At 39.0% G+C, this 17,596-nt stretch overlaps 1 protein-coding gene across 11 annotated transcripts in view; it reads left to right on the top strand.

Moving 5' to 3' along the window:
• Positions 1–17,596, top strand: part of LOC135101655 (serine/threonine-protein phosphatase 6 regulatory ankyrin repeat subunit B-like) — a 224,816-nt gene that overhangs the window by 85,115 nt on the left and 122,105 nt on the right. For 9 of the 11 annotated variants that reach the window (XR_010269369.1, XM_064005990.1, XM_064005965.1 and 6 more), the window contains exon 2: positions 5,621–5,697. Coding sequence is in view for 8 of the 11 variants with exons in the window: in XM_064005965.1 (XP_063862035.1) it covers positions 5,621–5,697 (77 nt within the window). In the remaining 3 variants the exon portion in view is untranslated. Of the gene's footprint in view, positions 1–5,620; positions 5,698–15,635; positions 16,182–17,596 lie in introns of those variants that run through there. The other 2 variants (XR_010269371.1, XR_010269370.1) reach the window with 1 other exon arrangement.

Genomic DNA, 17,596 nt, shown 5'->3' on the forward strand with positions numbered 1-17,596 from the left:
AGAAAATACATTGATCATAAGTACAGTGGAACCTTGGTTCTTGAATTTAATTCATTCCTGAATGCCATTCGAAATCTGAAATGTTCGGAAAGCGGAACTATTTTCCCCATAGGTATCAATGTGAAATGGATTCATCCATTCACAGACACCCATCCACCCTGTCTTAGTGGCTTATGACAGGTTCCCACAGCCAAGATGGTCACTCCACAACATCTCCAGCTCAGAAATTAATTATGACCAGTAAGGAACATGTATGTATTAAATGAACTAGTGACATGGAACGTATCAGAAGAAACTGGCCCATACTAAGGCCCATGAAGGTCAAGCAACGCATCTTCCCTTCGACAATGTAGGTACTGGCTCAGACTGTGCCTTCATTCCTTGCCACAAGTCACTCGGGAAGGTAAAGTAGGCAGTGGCATGACACGCATGAGTGTTGGTAACAATGCTGTATGATGAATCTGTATTTGAGTGCCAATTTGTGAAGAACAGCAACATAAAATTTATATTCTCACGTAGTTTAATATAATTAGATAATTTATTTATCTATCTTATTATTTTCTTTTTGGGGTATGACCTGGTATTGTGCAAGTATTCAGGTTCAAACAGCTGCACTGTGTCCGTCACCCCACGCGTGGCGTTTTCTGGCCTGGCCCTCATTTTTCTCGATGAACAATAGAGTTTTGGGTAGCTTCAGTTATGGACTTTGTGGCTGACGTTCCTCTGCACGTTGGCAGTTTATATTAATATAAGGCAGCCTTTTTATAACTGTTTCCTTGGCACCTCTTGCCCTACACTGCAGGCAACTCAACAAGCAACAAACAAGAATACAAGAAGTCAATCTAGTACAGTATAGTGCACACACACACACACACACACACACACACACACACACACACACACACACACACACACACACACACACACACACACATATACACACACACACACACACACACAGAAAGAATAAGGGAGGAGGAGGAGGAGTGATGATTCTAGTAAGAAAAACATCTTGATAGAAACAGTGGAATATGGTGAAGGGAGGTCAGAAACATTGAGTGTGGAGATCAAGATCCAAGGACAAGAAAGCAGAAAATTTATTGTTGCGTACATGCCTCCAAAGACCAACACTTGGGGGACTGATGATTATAAGCACATGCAAAGCGAGTTCATAAAAAGTATAGATGACATGCTAAAGATAAGAAACAAGGTGTTACTAGTAGGAGATTTTAATAGCAAGGAGATGAACTGGGGGGAGATGGAGGTGACAGGGATTGCCAGTACATGGAGTGAAGAATTTTTACAGACTATGATGGTAAACATGATGGATCAATGGGTGAAAGAAAATACTAGGTACAGAGGGGAAGATGAACCATCACTACTAGACTTGGTTTTTACAAAAAAGCCAGAAAATGAACCAAGTATAGAATATTTGTGCCCAGTGGGAAAAAGTGACCATGTGAAGATGGAGATAGAGATCAAAGAAGAAGTGCCAAAATTCAATGAGGAATATAAAAATGAGAGAAAAAATTATGCCAAGGCAGACTTTACAGGGTTAAAGAAATTCTATGGAGAGCTTGATTGGAGTAATTTATTAAGAGGTATGGAGGTGCAGAAAAAATATGAAGTGTTTTTAAGCAAGTTTAGAGAAGGTGTTGAAAGATGTGTGCCAAGATAAAAGGTAAAAGAAAATAAAAAAGTGTGGTTTAATGCAAAGTGTGCAGAGGCAAAAAAGAAGAAGGAGAGGGCATGGAAAAAAATGAGGAAACAATGGAATGAGATAAATAGAGAAGAATACAGGACAGCTAGAAATGATTATGTTAAAATAAGAAGAGAAGAAAAAAATTTTGAAAGAGATGTAGTTGGAAAGTGTAAAGAAGAACCCAAACTTTTCTATAGATATGTAAATGGAAAAATAAAGCATAGAGATACCATTACAAAGCTGAAGAAAAATGGAGAAATTTATGAAACCACACAAGAGATGGCTGAGGTACTGAATAAAGGCTTTAAGTCTGTATTTACAAGAGAAACTGTCTTTGCATCACTGGGAGATGAGGAACAACAGAAAGGAATAGAAAACATACAAGTGGAAAGAAAAGAAATTAAAAGACTACTGGAAGAGCTAGATACTAGGAAGGCGATTGGACCAGATGAAGTAAATGGATGGATATTGAAAGAATGTAGAAAGGAATTGGAGGAACCAATATGGGAGATAATTAACAGTTCTTTGAAGGAGGGAAAAGTACCAAAGGAATGGAAGAGAGCAAATATAGTACCGTTATACAAAGGAGGTAATAAAATGGAACCACTGAATTACAGACCAGTCTCACTCACGAGTATTGTAAGTAAACTCTATGAAATAGTCATTAAAAAGAGATGGGTGCAATATCTTGAACAAGAAAATATAATAACAGAAAAACAATTCGGTTTCAGGAAAGAGAGATCTTGCGTAACAAACTTACTGAGCTTTTATACAAGAGTAATAGATAAACTACAAGAGAGAGATGGTTGGGTTGATGCAGTCTATTTAGATCTGAAAAAAACTTTTGATACAGTTCCACATAAAAGTCTCATATGGAAACTGGAACATCGAGGAGGGCTAAAAGGAAAAATACTTAAGTGGATGAAGGATTATCTCCAAGGTAGGGAAATGAGTACAGTAATCAGAGATAATAAATCAAGTTGGTGCGAAGTAACAAGCGGAGTACCACAAGGGTCTGTGTTGGCACCTATAATGTTTCAGGTCTATATAAATGATATGATGGTGGGTTTAAATAGCTACATTAACATGTTTGCAGATGATGCAAAATTGATGAAAGTAATAAAGAACCAAGAGGATTGTGAGGAACTACAGAGGGATATTGATAGAATTTATGAATGGAGCAAACGATGGAAATTAGAATTTAATATAAAGAAGTGCCATGTAATGGAGATGGGAAGAAGTAAAAGGAGACCTTCATGGGAGTATAAGATGGGAGGAATCACAATACCAAAGAGCAAAGAAGAAAAAGACTTGGGAGTAATAATTCAAGACATGCTATCACCAGAAAAACACATCAATGGAATATTTGGCTCTACATATAATTTGCTAGCAAATATCAGGGTGGCATTTAATTACCTAGACAAAGAAATGATGAAGAAAATTATAACACACATGATACGCCCCAAACTGGAATACGCAGCAGTGGTATGGTCTCCACACAAGAAGAAAGATATAAGGAAATTGGAAAGGATACAAAGAACAGCTACAAAAATGATACCTGAATTGGAAGACCTAAGTTACGAGGAAAGACTGGAAGAAATTGGATTACCAACACTGCAAGAAAGAAGGGAAAGAGGAGACCTGATAACAATGTTCAAAATAGTAAATGGCATGGAGAAAATAGACAGAGATGATCTAGTTGTAAAAGTGAAGGAAGGAGATAGACGTACAAGGGGACATATGAAGAAATTAAAGAAGAATCATTGTTTGGGAGATATTAAGAAATACAGCTTTCCGCATCGAACGGTTGAAATGTGGAATAACTTAAAAGAAGAGGTGGTTGTGGCAAAGAGTGTGCACATGTTTAAAGAGAGATTGGACAAATTCGGGTATGGAGACAGGACTAATTGAGCTTTGGCTCGGACCCTGTACTATACAACTAGGTAAATACAACTAGGTAAATACACACACACACACACACACACACACACACACACACACACACAGTGCAGCCTAGCTTCCATCTAGCAGATATAATGCACACACAAACGCACACACACACTGCATCTTAATGTGTCTTAATATGTAGCCCCTGTTCACCTAACAGCATGTAGGTACAGGATGTAACCCAAAGGGTTGTGACCTCGCTGTCCTGGTGTGTGGTGTGTCAGTGGTCTCAGTCCTATCCATAGATCGGTCACTTTGAGCTCTGAGCTCTTTCCGTAGGGGAACGGCTGGCTGGGTGACCAGCAGATGACTGTAGGTGAATCGCACACAGTGCAGCCTAGCTTCCATCTACCACACACACACACACACACATAGACAGTGCAGCCTAGTTTTCACCTACCAGATATAATGCATGTACTCTGTGTAATAGCACAGTACTATTACAACCATACTAAATGTCCCAACCATCCAATATATTGTACTCCCTGTTCTCGACCCATCAAGGCATCTATCTCACCCTTTCATGTTTACATACACATCCTCAATAAAGAAAATAATTATCGTAATGGTAAATTCAGCCTTAGTTACCCATGAAAATGAAATAGTCGTAGAATAAGGCAGGTGGTGAGCAACGAAAGTTCCAGCCTTGCAGGTTTCTCTGTGCATTGAAGGCTTTGCTGCTGTTGTAAAAAAGACAAACATATTCGCTGGAACTATAATATACAACTTTCCAATTAAGGAAAATATTTTCTCAGGTTTTTAAGCTGAACTAAAACTATTTGCCATGCTAAATTTGGAAAATAAACATTTTTCCTCGAACGTAAACCAGAAAATATGGGCTAGACCTTGCCTTCTGTTCGTCTCTCTCACAAACCTTCATTCCAAAAATGCTACTGACTCTCAGTACACATCATCCTTCCCTTTGACCATCACTAAACTTTCATGACTCTTGGTATGGGCAATTGTTTAGAGCGTGCAGATATTCTCTTTCTCACCAGTCTAGTGAGGGAAGCCTTACATAGAAACACTGAGAAGAGCAACCCACTTACTGCCAAACTGAAGGTGATCATAACACTTAGACATCTTGGTGCTGGGAGAAGCTACAGGGAAAATGCAGTTGTGGGTCATCGAGAGAGCTACAGGTGGCTTAGGATTATTCCTGAGTGCCAAAAACTGTTTGCTTACATCAAGACTCTTCAACAGGATCACATTTAACTTGTTTCAAAGATTGAATTACTTTCTTATCCACTGTGTCCTCAAAATAAAATTGAAGGAAATATTTATAGAAACTGTAAATTAGTAATGAATAGCAACTTTTGCTTTGTCTTTTAGTATTTGAAATCAAGTAACTTTGTTTGGAAACCAAATTATGTTATGGCAATCGAAGCAGTTGTGAGTTCAAAATTTTGTTCAAAAACCAATTTGTTAAAAAATGGAAGTGTTTGGTAACCAAGGTTCCACTGTATATAGAAAAGTATGCATAAATTGAGAGATTCAAACTTGTCCACATACTTTTTTCTACATGGAGAACAACACTATGGACATCTAGCAGCTGAGACCATGAACCAAAAGTCATGATATCTCCAGTTTTTACCCATTAGATATGATTTCAGTGAGACTGGATTTATATTGAATTAAATTTTGTAGCTGTCTGGTAAGACAATGCTAGATGTTCTTGGTGGGTATTCTGTAGCTGGTGAGTAGTGATGCTTGTTTTATTAATCAAGTTACATTAGTTCATAGACAATCTAGTGGCTTGTCACTGTAAGAAGAGCACTCCCTTAGTTCTGCCAGTTGCCAGTGGTCCCTTTGTGAGGACAAGATAGCTTTGGATGGAGACAGAGTGGCTACTCATCTTGGGAGTAGGGGTGGGAGATGTTTTGCTTATCAGAGAGAGAGAGAGAGAGAGAGAGAGAGAGAGAGAGAGAGAGAGAGAGAGAGAGATTCATTATTCGAACTTTTTTCATACAGCATCAAGATGAACCAGACCACCATCCCTCTCCTGGTGCAGGATAGTGGACATGATAGGCAACAGCAGCAACAGCAATGTGAGTATTGGCTCTTTAGTAAAGTGTGTGTGTGTGTGTGTGTGTGTGTGTGTGTGTGTGTGTGCATACTGTAGTTATATATATTACAAATCCTTTGTAAGACTTTATATTTATGTTTCATTAAAGTGATAAATTGGATATTTTTAATGACCTTCACACCTAGTTATAAAGTATAAAGTGGGTAATTATGTACACCCATCAAAAAATTTTTCTTACCTTTATGGTATGATACAATTACACAGCAAATAATGATTTCTGTTATAACCTGTGTGGTATGGTGCAAGGTTGGGAACCTCGCTGTGCCAAGTTGCCAGTTACTGAGGAATTTGTGATTGGTATACTGTACGACACTGGTATGACTCGGAGAATGCACTCCATGAACTATTATATGCTCTGCAGAATGAACTCAAAACAGTTGTGTTCACACTAATGGGATAGTAGTACGAGATGTTGTTTAGGCTCCCAACATACGATGTTACTTAGTTCTGGCAAACAACCAACAATCAGAATAAAGTATGAAGAAATAGGAAGGCACACCAACCTCCAAAAGTCCTTACGGCTGTAGTGCCACTATTTGTTGCGGTCAATCTTAGAGCCTTTTTTTTTTTTTTTTTATGTAAGAAGGACACTGGCCAAGGGCAACAAAAATCAATAAAAAAATTGCCCACTGAAATGCCAGTCCCGTAAAAGGGTCAAGGCAGTGGTCAAAAATTGGTGGATAAGTGTCTTGAAACCTCCCTCTTGAAGGAATTCAAGTCATAGGAAGGTGGAAATACAGAAGCAGGCAGGGAGTTCCAGAGTTTACCAGAGAAAGGGATGAATGATTGAGAATACTGGTTAACTCTTGCATTAGAGAGGTGGACAGAATAGGGGTGAGAGAAAGAAGAAAGTCTTGTGCAGCGAGGCCACGGAAGGAGGGGAGGCATGCAGTTAGCAAGATCAGAAGAGCAGTTAGTATGAAAATAGCGGTAGAAGACAGCTAGATATGCAACATTGCGGCGGTGAGAGAGAGGCTGAAGACAGTCAGTTAGAGGAGAGGAGTTGATGAGACGAAAAGCTTTTGATTCCACCCTGTCTAGAAGAGCAGTATGAGTGGAACCCCCCACAGACATGTGAAGCGTACTCCATACATGGACGGATAAGGCCCTTGTACAGAGTTAGCAACTGGGGGGGGTGAGAAAAACTGGCGGAGACGTCTCAGAACACCTAACTTCATAGAAGCTGTTTTAACTAGAGATGAGATGTGAAGTTTCCAGTTCAGATTATAAGTAAAGGACAGACTGAGGATGTTCAGTGTAGAAGAGGGGGACAGTTGAGTGTCATTGAAGAAGAGGGGATAGTTGTCTGGAAGGTTGTGTCGAGTTGATAGATGGAGAAATTGAGTTTTTGAGGCATTGAACAATACCAAGTTTGCTCTGCCCCAATCAGAAATTTTAGAAAGATCAGAAGTCAGGCGTTCTGTGGCTTCCCTGCGTGCTATGTTTACCTCCTGAAGGGTTGGACGTCTATGAAAAGACGTGGAAAAGTGCAGGGTGGTATCATCAGCGTAGGAGTGGATAGGACAAGAAGTTTGGTTTAGGAGATCATTAATGAATAATAAGAAGAGAGTTGGTGACAGGACAGAACCCTGAGGAACACCACTGTTAATAGATTTAGGAGAAGAACAGTGACCGTCTACCACAGCAGCAATAGAACGGTCAGAAAGGAAACTTGAGATGAAGTTACAGAGAGAAGGATAGAAAACGTAGGAGGGTAGTTTGGAAATCAAAGCTTTGTGCCAGACTCTATCAAAAGCTTTTGATATGTCCAAGGCAACAGCAAAAGTTTCACAAAAATCTCTAAAAGAGGAAGACCAAGACTCAGTAAGGAAAGCCAGAAGATCACCAGTAGAGCGGCCTTGACGGAACCCATACTGGGGATCAGATAGAAGGTTGTGAAGTGATAGATGTTTAAGAATCTTCCTGTTGAGGATAGACTCAAAAACTTTAGATAGGCTGGAAATTAAAGCAATAGGACGGTAGTTTGAGGGATTAGAACGGTCACCCTTTTTAGGAACAGGTTGAATGTAGGCAAACTTCCAGCAAGAAGGAAAGGTAGATGTTGACAGACAGAGCTGAAAGAGTTTGACTAGGCAAGGTGCAAGCACGGAGGCACAGTTTCGGAGAACAATAGGAGGGACCCCATCAGGTCCATAAGCCTTCCGAGGGTTTAGGCCAGCGAGGGCATGGACCATAAACATCATTGTGAAGAATTTTAATACGTGGCATGAAGTAGTCAGAGAGTGGAGGAGAGGGAGGAACAAGCCCAGAATCGTCCAAGGTAGAGTTTTTAGCAAAGGTTTGAGCAAAAAGTTCAGCTTTAGAAATAAATGTGATAGCAGTGGTGCCATCTGGTTGAAGTAGAGGAGGGAAAGAAGAAGAAGCAAAGTTATTGGAGATATTTTTGGCTAGATGCCAGAAATCACGAGGGGAGTTAGATCTTGAAAGGTTTTGACATTTTCTGTTAATGAAGGAGTTTTTGGCTAGTTGGAGAACAGACTTGGCATGGTTCCGGGCAGAAATATAAAGTGTATGAGATTCTGGTGATGGAAGGCTTAAGTACCTTTTGTGGGCCACCTCGCTATCATGTATAGCACGAGAACAAGCTGTGTTAAACCAAGGTTTAGAAGGTTTAGGACGAGAAAAAGAGTGAGGAATGTACGCCTCCATGCCAGACACTATCACCTCTGTTATGCGCTCAGCACACAAAGACGGGTCTCTGACACGGAAGCAGTAGTCATTCCAAGGAAAATCAGCAAAATACCTCCTCAGGTCCCCCCAACTGGCAGAGGCAAAACGCCAGAGGCACCTTTGCTTAGGGGGATCCTGAGGAGGGATTGGAGTGATAGGACAAGATAAAGATATGAGATTGTGATCGGAGGAGCCCAACGGAGAAGAAAGGGTGACAGCATAAGCAGAAGGATTAGAGGTCAGGAAAAGGTCAAGAATGTTGGGCGTATCTCCAAGACAGTCAGGAATGCGAGTAGGGTGTTGCACCAATTGTTCTAGATCATGGAGGATAGCAAAGTTGTAGGCTAGTTCACCAGGATGGTCAGTGAAGGGAGAGGAAAGCCAAAGCTGGTGGTGAACATTGAAATCTCCAAGAATGGAGATCTCTGCAAAAGGGAAGAGGGTCAGAATGTGCTCCACTTTGGAAGTTAAGTAGTCAAAGAATTTCTTATAGTCAGAGGAGTTAGGAGAGAGGTATACAGCACAGATAAATTTAGTATGAGAGTGACTCTGTAGTCGTAGCCAGATGGTGGAAAATTCGGAAGATTCAAGAGCGTGGGCATGAGAGCAGGTTAAGTCATTGCGCACATAAGCGCAGCATCCAGCTTTGGATCGAAAATGAGGATAGAGAAAGTAGGAGGAAACAGAAAAGGGGCTACTGTCAGTTGCCTCAGACACCTGAGTTTCAGTGAGGAAAAGAAGATGAGGTTTAGAAGAGGAGAGGTGGTGTTCTACAGATTGAAAATTAGATCTTAGACCGCGAATGTTGCAGAAGTTAATGAAGAAAAAGTTGAGGGGGGTGTCAAGACACTTAGGGTCGTCGACAGAAAGGCAGTCCGACCTGGGGACATTTATGGTCCCCTCCCCAGATGGGGACTCCGAGGCTGGTGTAGGAGTCGCCATGATGATTTTAAAATTTTTGAGTGAAGGGTGTGTGTGTTATTAGGTGCTTGTAGTTTTGTGTGGAGGAAGAGAGTTGTCTTTAGAGGGCAGGCTGTGACTGCCCCCTTGTGTTGTGAGACACAAAGGGAAATGTTCAGTGAGGTCACAGCTGGGTTTAATGATAAGTTCACAGCACCCCCTGAACAGTGCTTTAGACCTCACTGGGAGTAATTATCGTTTCGGCAGGTGTCTACTGCCTCCTCCTAATAAAAAATATATTGATGGGTGTTCATGATTAGTGAATATGATTTAGGTGTAAATCATTGATGTTAGGTATTTGTAGTACTGTATTATTGTTGTTGTTGTTGTTATTATTATTATTATTATTATTATTATTATTATTATTATTATTATTATTATTATTATTATTACAGGTTGACCATCAGTATTGATTCTAGAGGAATTCCAAGTTAGCTATTTTCTGGATTAATTGAGGTTTATCCCTTGACACCTCTATTACACCGACTGATATGTGTAAAATGCCAAAGAATATTTTCCAGTAAAATGAAGTGGCTACTGTACTAAATCAAACACAAACATTATGAAATGAAATAGAAAACAAGCCTGGTGAAATCCTGGACATATCTTGCTACTCCTTCCTTGTTTGCTGATAATTTTTTCTCCGCAGACCTGTGCATTGAATTTATTTATATATATATTTATTTATTTATTTTATTTATTTATTTTTATTTATTTATTTATCCATTTATTTATTTATTTTTATTTATTTGTTTTTATTTCTTTTTATGTAGGAGGGAGACCAGCCAAGGACAACAAAAATCTAATTAAAAAAAAAAAAGCCCACTGAGATGCTGGTCCTGAATAGGGTCCAAAGCAGCAGTCAAAAATTGAAGGATAAGTGTCTTGAAACCTCCCTCTTTAAGGAATTCAAGTCATAGGAAGATGGAAATACAGGAGCAGGCAGGGAGTTCCAGAGTCTACCAGAGTAAGGGATGAATGATTAAGAATACTGGTTAACACTTGCATTAGAGAGGTGGACAGAATAGGGGGTGAGAGAGAGAAGAAAGTCTTGTGTAGTGAGGCCACGGGAGGAGGGGAGGCATGCAGTTAGCAAAAATCAGAAGAGCATTTAGTATGAAAATAGCAGTAGAAGACAGCTAGATATGCAACATTGCAGTGATGAGAAAGAGGCTGAAGACAGTCAGTTAGAGGAAAAGAATTGATGAGATGAAAAGCTTTTGATTCCACCCTGCCTAAAAGAGTGGTATGAGTGGAACCCAACCAGACATGTGAAGCATGCTCCATACATGGACAGATAAGGCTCTTGTACAGAATTAGCAGCTGTGGGAGTGAGAAGAACTGGCAGAGATGTCTCAGAATGCCTAACTTCATAGAAGCTGTTTTAACTAGAGATGAGATGTGAAGTTCCCAGTTCAGATTAGAAGAGGACAGATTGAGAACGTTCAGTGCAGAAGAGGGGGACAGTTAAGTGCCATTGAAGAAGAGGGGATAGCTGTCTGGAAGGTTGTGCCAAGTTGATAGATGGAGGGATTTAGTTTTTGAGGAACTGAACAATACCAAGTTCCTGCCCCAATTACAAATTTTAAAGAGAGCAGAGATCAGGCATTCTGCGGCTTCCCTGCGTGAATTATTTACTTCCTGAAGGGTTGGATGTCTATGAAAAGATGTGGAAAAGTGCAGGATGGTACCATCAGCATAGGAGTGGATAGGACAAGAAATTTGGTTTAGAAGATCATTTATGAATAATAGGAAGAGAGTGGATGACAGGACCCTGAGGAACACAACTGTTAATAGATTTAGGAGAAGAACAGTGACCATCTACCACAGCAGCAATAGAATAGTCAGAAAGGAAACTTGAGATGAAGTTACAGAGAGAAGGATAAAAGCCATAGGAGGGTAGTTTGGAAATCAAAGCTTTGTGCCAGACTCTATCAAAAGTTTTGATATGTCTAAGACAACAGCAAAAGTTTCACCAAAATCTCTAAAAAAGAATGACCAAAACTCAGTAAGAAAAGCCAGAAGATCACCAGTAGAGCAGCCTTGACAGAACCCATACAGGTGATTAGTTAAAAGGTTGTAAAGTGATAGATATTTAAGAATATTCCTGGTGAGGATAGATTCAAAAACTTTAGATAGACAGGAAATTAAAACCATAAGACAGTAGTTTGAGGGATTAGAACAGTCATCCTTTTAAGGAATAGGCTGGATGTAGGCAAGCTTCCAGCAAGAAGGAAAGGTAGATGTTGACAGACAGAGCTGAAAGAGTTTGACTAGGCAAGGTGCAAGCACAGAGGAGCAGTTTTGGAGAACAATAGGAGGGACCCCATCAGGTCCATAAGCCTTCTGAGGGTTTAGGCCAGGGAGGGCATGGAAAACATCATTGCAAAGAATTTTAATAGGTAGCATGAAGTAGTCAGAGGGTGGAGGAGAGGGAGGAACAAGCCCTGAATCATCCAAGGTAGAGCTTTTAGCAAAGGTTTCAACGAAGAGTTCAGCTTTAGAGATAGATGTGATAGCACTGGTGCCATCTGTAGATGTGATAGCAGTGGTGCCATCTGGTTGAAATAAAGGAGGGAAGATGAAGAAACAAAGTTATTGGAGATGTTTTTGGCTAGATGCCAGAAGTCATGAGGAGAGTTAGATCTTGAAAGATTTTGACACTATTGATGAAGGAATTTTTTAACTAGTTGGAGAACAGACTTTGCATGATTCTGGGCAGAAATATAAAGCACATGAGATTCAGATGATGGAAAGCTCACCTACCTTTTGTGAGCCACCTCTCTATCATGTATCACCTCTGTTATGCACTCAGCACAGAGACTTGTCTCTGATATGGAATCAGTAGTCATTTTAAGGAAAATCAGCATATTACCTTGTCAGGCTAGTTCACTAGGATGGTCAGTGAAAGGAGAGGAAGTCAAAACTGGTGGTTAACATTTAAGCCTCCAAGAATGGACATCTCCACTAAAGGGAAGAGAGTCAGGATGTGTTCCACATTGGAAGTTGAGTAGTCAAAGAATATCTTATAGTCAGAAGAGTTAGGTGAGAAATATACAGCACAGATAAATTTAGTTTGAGAGTGACTCTGTGGTCATAGCCAGATGGTGGAAAACTTGTAAGATTTGAGGGAGTGGGCATGAGAGCAGGTTAAGTCATTGCACATATAGATGCAATATCCAGCTTTGGATTGAAAATGAGGGTAAAGTAGGAGGGAACAGAAAAGGGGCTACTGTCAGTTGCCTCAGACACCTGTGTTTCACTGAGGAAAAAAAGATGGGGTTTAATAGAGGAGAGGTGATGTTCTACAGACTGAAAATTAGATCTAAGAACATGAATGTTGCAGGCGTTAATGAAGAAAAGTTGAGGGGAGGGTGTCAAGACATTTATGGTTGATACCAGAAGAGCAGTCCGACCTGGGGACATTTGTGGTCCCTTCCCTAGATGGGGACTCTAAGGTTGGTGTAGTCACCATGATAATTTGGAATTTTGAGTGAAGGGTGTGTGTGCAATTAGGTGCTTGTAGTTTTGTGTGACTGCCCCCTTGTGTTGTGAGACAAAGGGAAACATTCAGTGGGGTACAGGCCACCAAATGCTTTACTCTGTCTCATGTAAACTGGTGAAGCTTGCTCCTCATACAGGGGTGAGAGGATTGTTGAAGGTGGTTGGTGATTGGCTGATGGTCAGAAAACAGTGGGAAATAGGTAATTTTACCACACCTCACTGTTTCGCTCATATTTTCTTGAATGCAGTCGTAAGCTTCACATGAAGCATTGCAGTGTCACCATGAATAAATTTACCAAGACTGCATGTAAGAATCAGCTGGCATATTATGATGTAGAAGGCAGTGGGAGGTGGGAAATAGACCACACGAGAAATAGGTCAGTGACAGGAGCAGAGAGAGAGCGAGAGGTCACCGTCCTGTGCTTGGACCTGGCGCAGACCACTGCACTCACCACAGTGAGGTTAATTGTTCATTGAAGCTTTGAATGACTTCCTTTAATTTGTAGTACTATATACAGTGTAATTAAACATAATATTGTAAGGAATGTAAAGTCACATGAATGTATCATTAAGTATGAAAACATGAGCACATCTATCAAGAAATAATAAGCTAAGAATTCTTAGAGCAAATCAGAGTATGTGCCAAACTGATCCATCAAACACAAGTGACAATGTGAAGATTAGTAACCTGGGGCCATATACATAAAACTTTTCTGTTAGCTTTAACAAATTTCTGTTAGATAAGAGAAGAAAGTTAAAAGTTATGTGCTAAAGCTTAACCAACAAATGTCGGTTAACAAATAGTTGTTTGTTGCTGCTAAATAGTGCTAAGGATAGCAGCTTACTAGCATAAAAAATTAGTATAATAAGAAAATTGGTGCATGAAAACAACTAATTTCATTTGGTTACTACTATTTAAATAATTATTGATAAATAAAATGCATAAAATAATGAATCTATGATGTTAGGGGGTGGTACTTATTGATCAGTGCTTGGCATTCAACGGTCACACGAGCTACATGTAAACAAAACAAGACATGGCAGGAGATGAGAAGATTACTAAGAAGCCCATTTGGAGCCAGGAGAAGAGTTTCATCCTTGTGAATACCATCCAAGAGCAGCATTTAATTATCAATGGCCACTTCAAACCTCAGCCGACCAACTCAGATAAAAGGCGTGTGTGAGATGTCACAAGGACAATAAGTTCCACCAACCCCCACATGGTGAGGATGAGAGAAGAGGTGGAAACTAAGTAGTTTTCCCTTCTCCCCAAGTCCAGGAAAAAAAATTGCTGCTGTGATGAAGGAGTTCAACCAAACAGGTGAGTTATTTTACTGTACTGACCAATAAATGTTGATACTGGGCTAATAGGTGTTGTCTTACTATAAACAGTATTTTAATAATATTACCAATTATATATTAAATATGGGTATATAAGTATAAGGTGACATTCTAGGGTCCTTTCATTCTTTCACATATACCTTTAGATACACCTAAAAGATAAATATAAGATGGGAGAGAAGTGCCACCATCCTTAAGGTGGGGGTCCAGGGGGTGTGAAGGCCTTCCGCCATTTAGGTTAGGTAATGCTAGGTTAGATTAATGTGATGGTGGCACTTGTACCCCACATTATATTTACCTTTTAGGTGTATCTAAAGGTATATGCAAAAGAATGGAAGAGATTAGACCAGTAATAAGGCTAGATGATTACCAAGTATGATGTAACTAACATTAATGCTATGAGGGTTCCCAACATAAACATTATTCCATTTCACTATGAATGTACTCACAAACAAAGCTGAACTAATATAGAGGAGGTTTTGTGAGAACAATACATGTACACATTGTTATGTTTCAGCTTAACATTATTGTGTTATTTTTTAATTTCTTGAAGGTGCTGGTGTGCCAAAAGCCATCCCTTTTGACCCTGTTGAGCTCATTGTTGCTTAGTTTTTGGGTGATCACAATGAGACTGTTGTGGGTTTTCTTACCACCTTCTATGACCTCAATGATCATCCATTTCAATGAGTACCTAGTAGTGTGTTTAAATTAATTGTAACCAAAACAAAGATTTCAGCATAACAATGAAGAATATTGTTAAGTGAGATTCTTGGATACTGGCAAGTACAGTGGGTCAGTAAGTTAAATTAAACCTAACTGGCTCAGTTAGGTTTGTTTTAGTTTAAATCAAGCACCTCTGTTTCTCTCTCTCTCTCTCTCTCTCTCTCTCTCTCTCTCTCTCTCTCTCTCTCTCTCTCTCTCTCTCTCTCTCTCTCTCTCTCTCTCTCTCTCTCTCTCTCTCTCTCTCTCTCTCTCTCTCTCTCTCTCTCTCTCTCTCTCTCTCTCTCTCTCTCTCTCCATGACCACCATGATCATCTTGTTCACATGATCCAGTTAGATTTAATTAGCTTGGTGTATATAACAAAAGGTTAAATTTTTGGGGAGGTTAGAAGTTGATGCCTAAGAGGTATGCATTTTGCCAAGAAATCATTATCTGTGTTTGAATAGTTTATCTTAGGTTAGGTATTTAAGTTATGTTTGATTAAGCATGACACATTGCACAAAGAAAAGTAACTATTAAAATAGTCACATGTCTGCAAAAATTATGAAATTTATCAAAAATTTGTCCCTGAATGTGGAGTAGGATTGAAAATAAATTATGACTTAGACTCTGATTGCAGGAAACCTATATGTTATGATTCTACAACCAAAATAATATACTAAGTTCAATTTCTTGAATTTTAGACCAAGCACATCCATTGAGGGAGAGGGACAGCAGCAACTCCAGCCCCAGCAGAAAGAAGAGGCAGAAGTGTTGCCCCCAGCCCATCAAGGCCATGAAGAGACCCTAGATGATCCTGCAGTGCTGCAGGTCATGCAGAATGGCTCCCTGCTAACCTACACAATTACAGAACCAGAAAAAAAAACAAGGACAGTGATCTTTCATGTATATATATATATATATATATATATATATATATATATATATATATATATATATATATATATATATATATATATATATATATATATATATATATATATATATATATATATATATATATATATATATATATATATATATATATATATATATATATATATATAAGAAAAGGAAAAAAAAAATGGAGAGAAAAAATATGTTGTTGAAATTTAAAGACTCAATTCAAATGAAAAAAGAAAAACATGAAAAAAAAATTGAACTCTTGGAGCTGAAATGCTAATACTATAAATAAAAAATTGTAAAGTAAACAGTGCTGATCTAGTTAATAATAAAGGACAGCAAAGAAACTAACTTTATATATCCTTAACACTTTATTTAAAGGTCAAAGAAATAAAAAAAAAAAATATATATATATATATATATATATATATATATATATATATATATATATATATATATATATATATATATATATATATATATATATATATATATAAAGGACCATCTTAAGTGTTTCCAGGTACAGTGGCTGGGATTTAGGAACTTCAGTCATCCACACTGAAGAAGAAGAGATATTTGCTATACTATTATCCACCTCGCACCTTCCTAGAGGTGGCACACTCATCCTATAAAGCATATTAAAGTCACACATCTACACTTCTCTCTTTGCAATCACCAAACTTATCCCAGCTTTTACTTCAATATTTCAACCTCACAACACAAACCATCACTCTGAAGTTCTCTTTCACTCGCTGATAGTAAAACTGTCATCAGCAATTAGACATGTTACCACAGCTTATTCCACTCCATTCCCTTTCATCCATGCACCAACTTTTCCTACTTTAGCTTTCATCTCCCTCATAAAACCATCTGTGAATGTACTAAGCTGTCATAAAAACATGATATATCTTTACCTCTGTCTTGTTCCTATAGCAAATCTCTCTCCCAAGTTTCCTAAGTTTATTTATTTAATTAGTTAATTTTGATTAAGTTAAGCTACTCCTGTAGACTTAAGGTCTCACAGGGTCGAGGCTGCACATGACAAGGTTTGGGTTCCACAAGATTAAGGTTCAGCAAGATTAGGTCCCACAGGGTTAGGCCTTTCAGGGTTTTATTAGGTTAACTTAGGAGATAGATCAATAAAATAACATAGCACAAGCTGCTTTACATTCCTTATGTTAACTTAAGAAATAGACCAATAAAATAACATTAACACATTGTTTTGTATTTCCTTTATTTAAAAATAGATCAATAACATTACATTGAAACTGGTTGGTTTCCATTCCCTTACCTGTTATAATTACCCTGTGGGCCAGGAAGAGGATTCAGATAGGGTGTTGGCAGCCGCTCCTTGCATAGATAGCAACTATCCCTCAGCATGTAGCATCCTCTTGGAAATTCATTCCTCTCAAATAACCCTTTGAGGCCTGACTCATCCAAGATCCTGGCATCATGCACTGACCCAGGCCACCTTGCCAAAATGTCAAGTAATCTATACTTGGCATCACACACCACTTGAACTTTCATGCTGTGGTAGTGTTTTTGTATTGATGCACAAATGTTCATTAATGGTGGGAGCCACAGTTCTTATATGTGTGCCGTCTATAGCTGCCGCAACACCCAGAAAGCCACTAATTTCCATGAATTTGTCTTGTTTTCTTTGCACTTCTTGCTGTGTGCATGGGAATTTCATGTACTGGTGAATAATGTCTGGCTGAGACATTGCATCTGCCATCTGGGTTATCACACAGCTGACTGTAGG

Source organism: Scylla paramamosain, chromosome 1, assembly GCF_035594125.1.
Source record: "Scylla paramamosain isolate STU-SP2022 chromosome 1, ASM3559412v1, whole genome shotgun sequence".
NCBI classification, from domain to species: domain Eukaryota; kingdom Metazoa; phylum Arthropoda; class Malacostraca; order Decapoda; family Portunidae; genus Scylla; species Scylla paramamosain.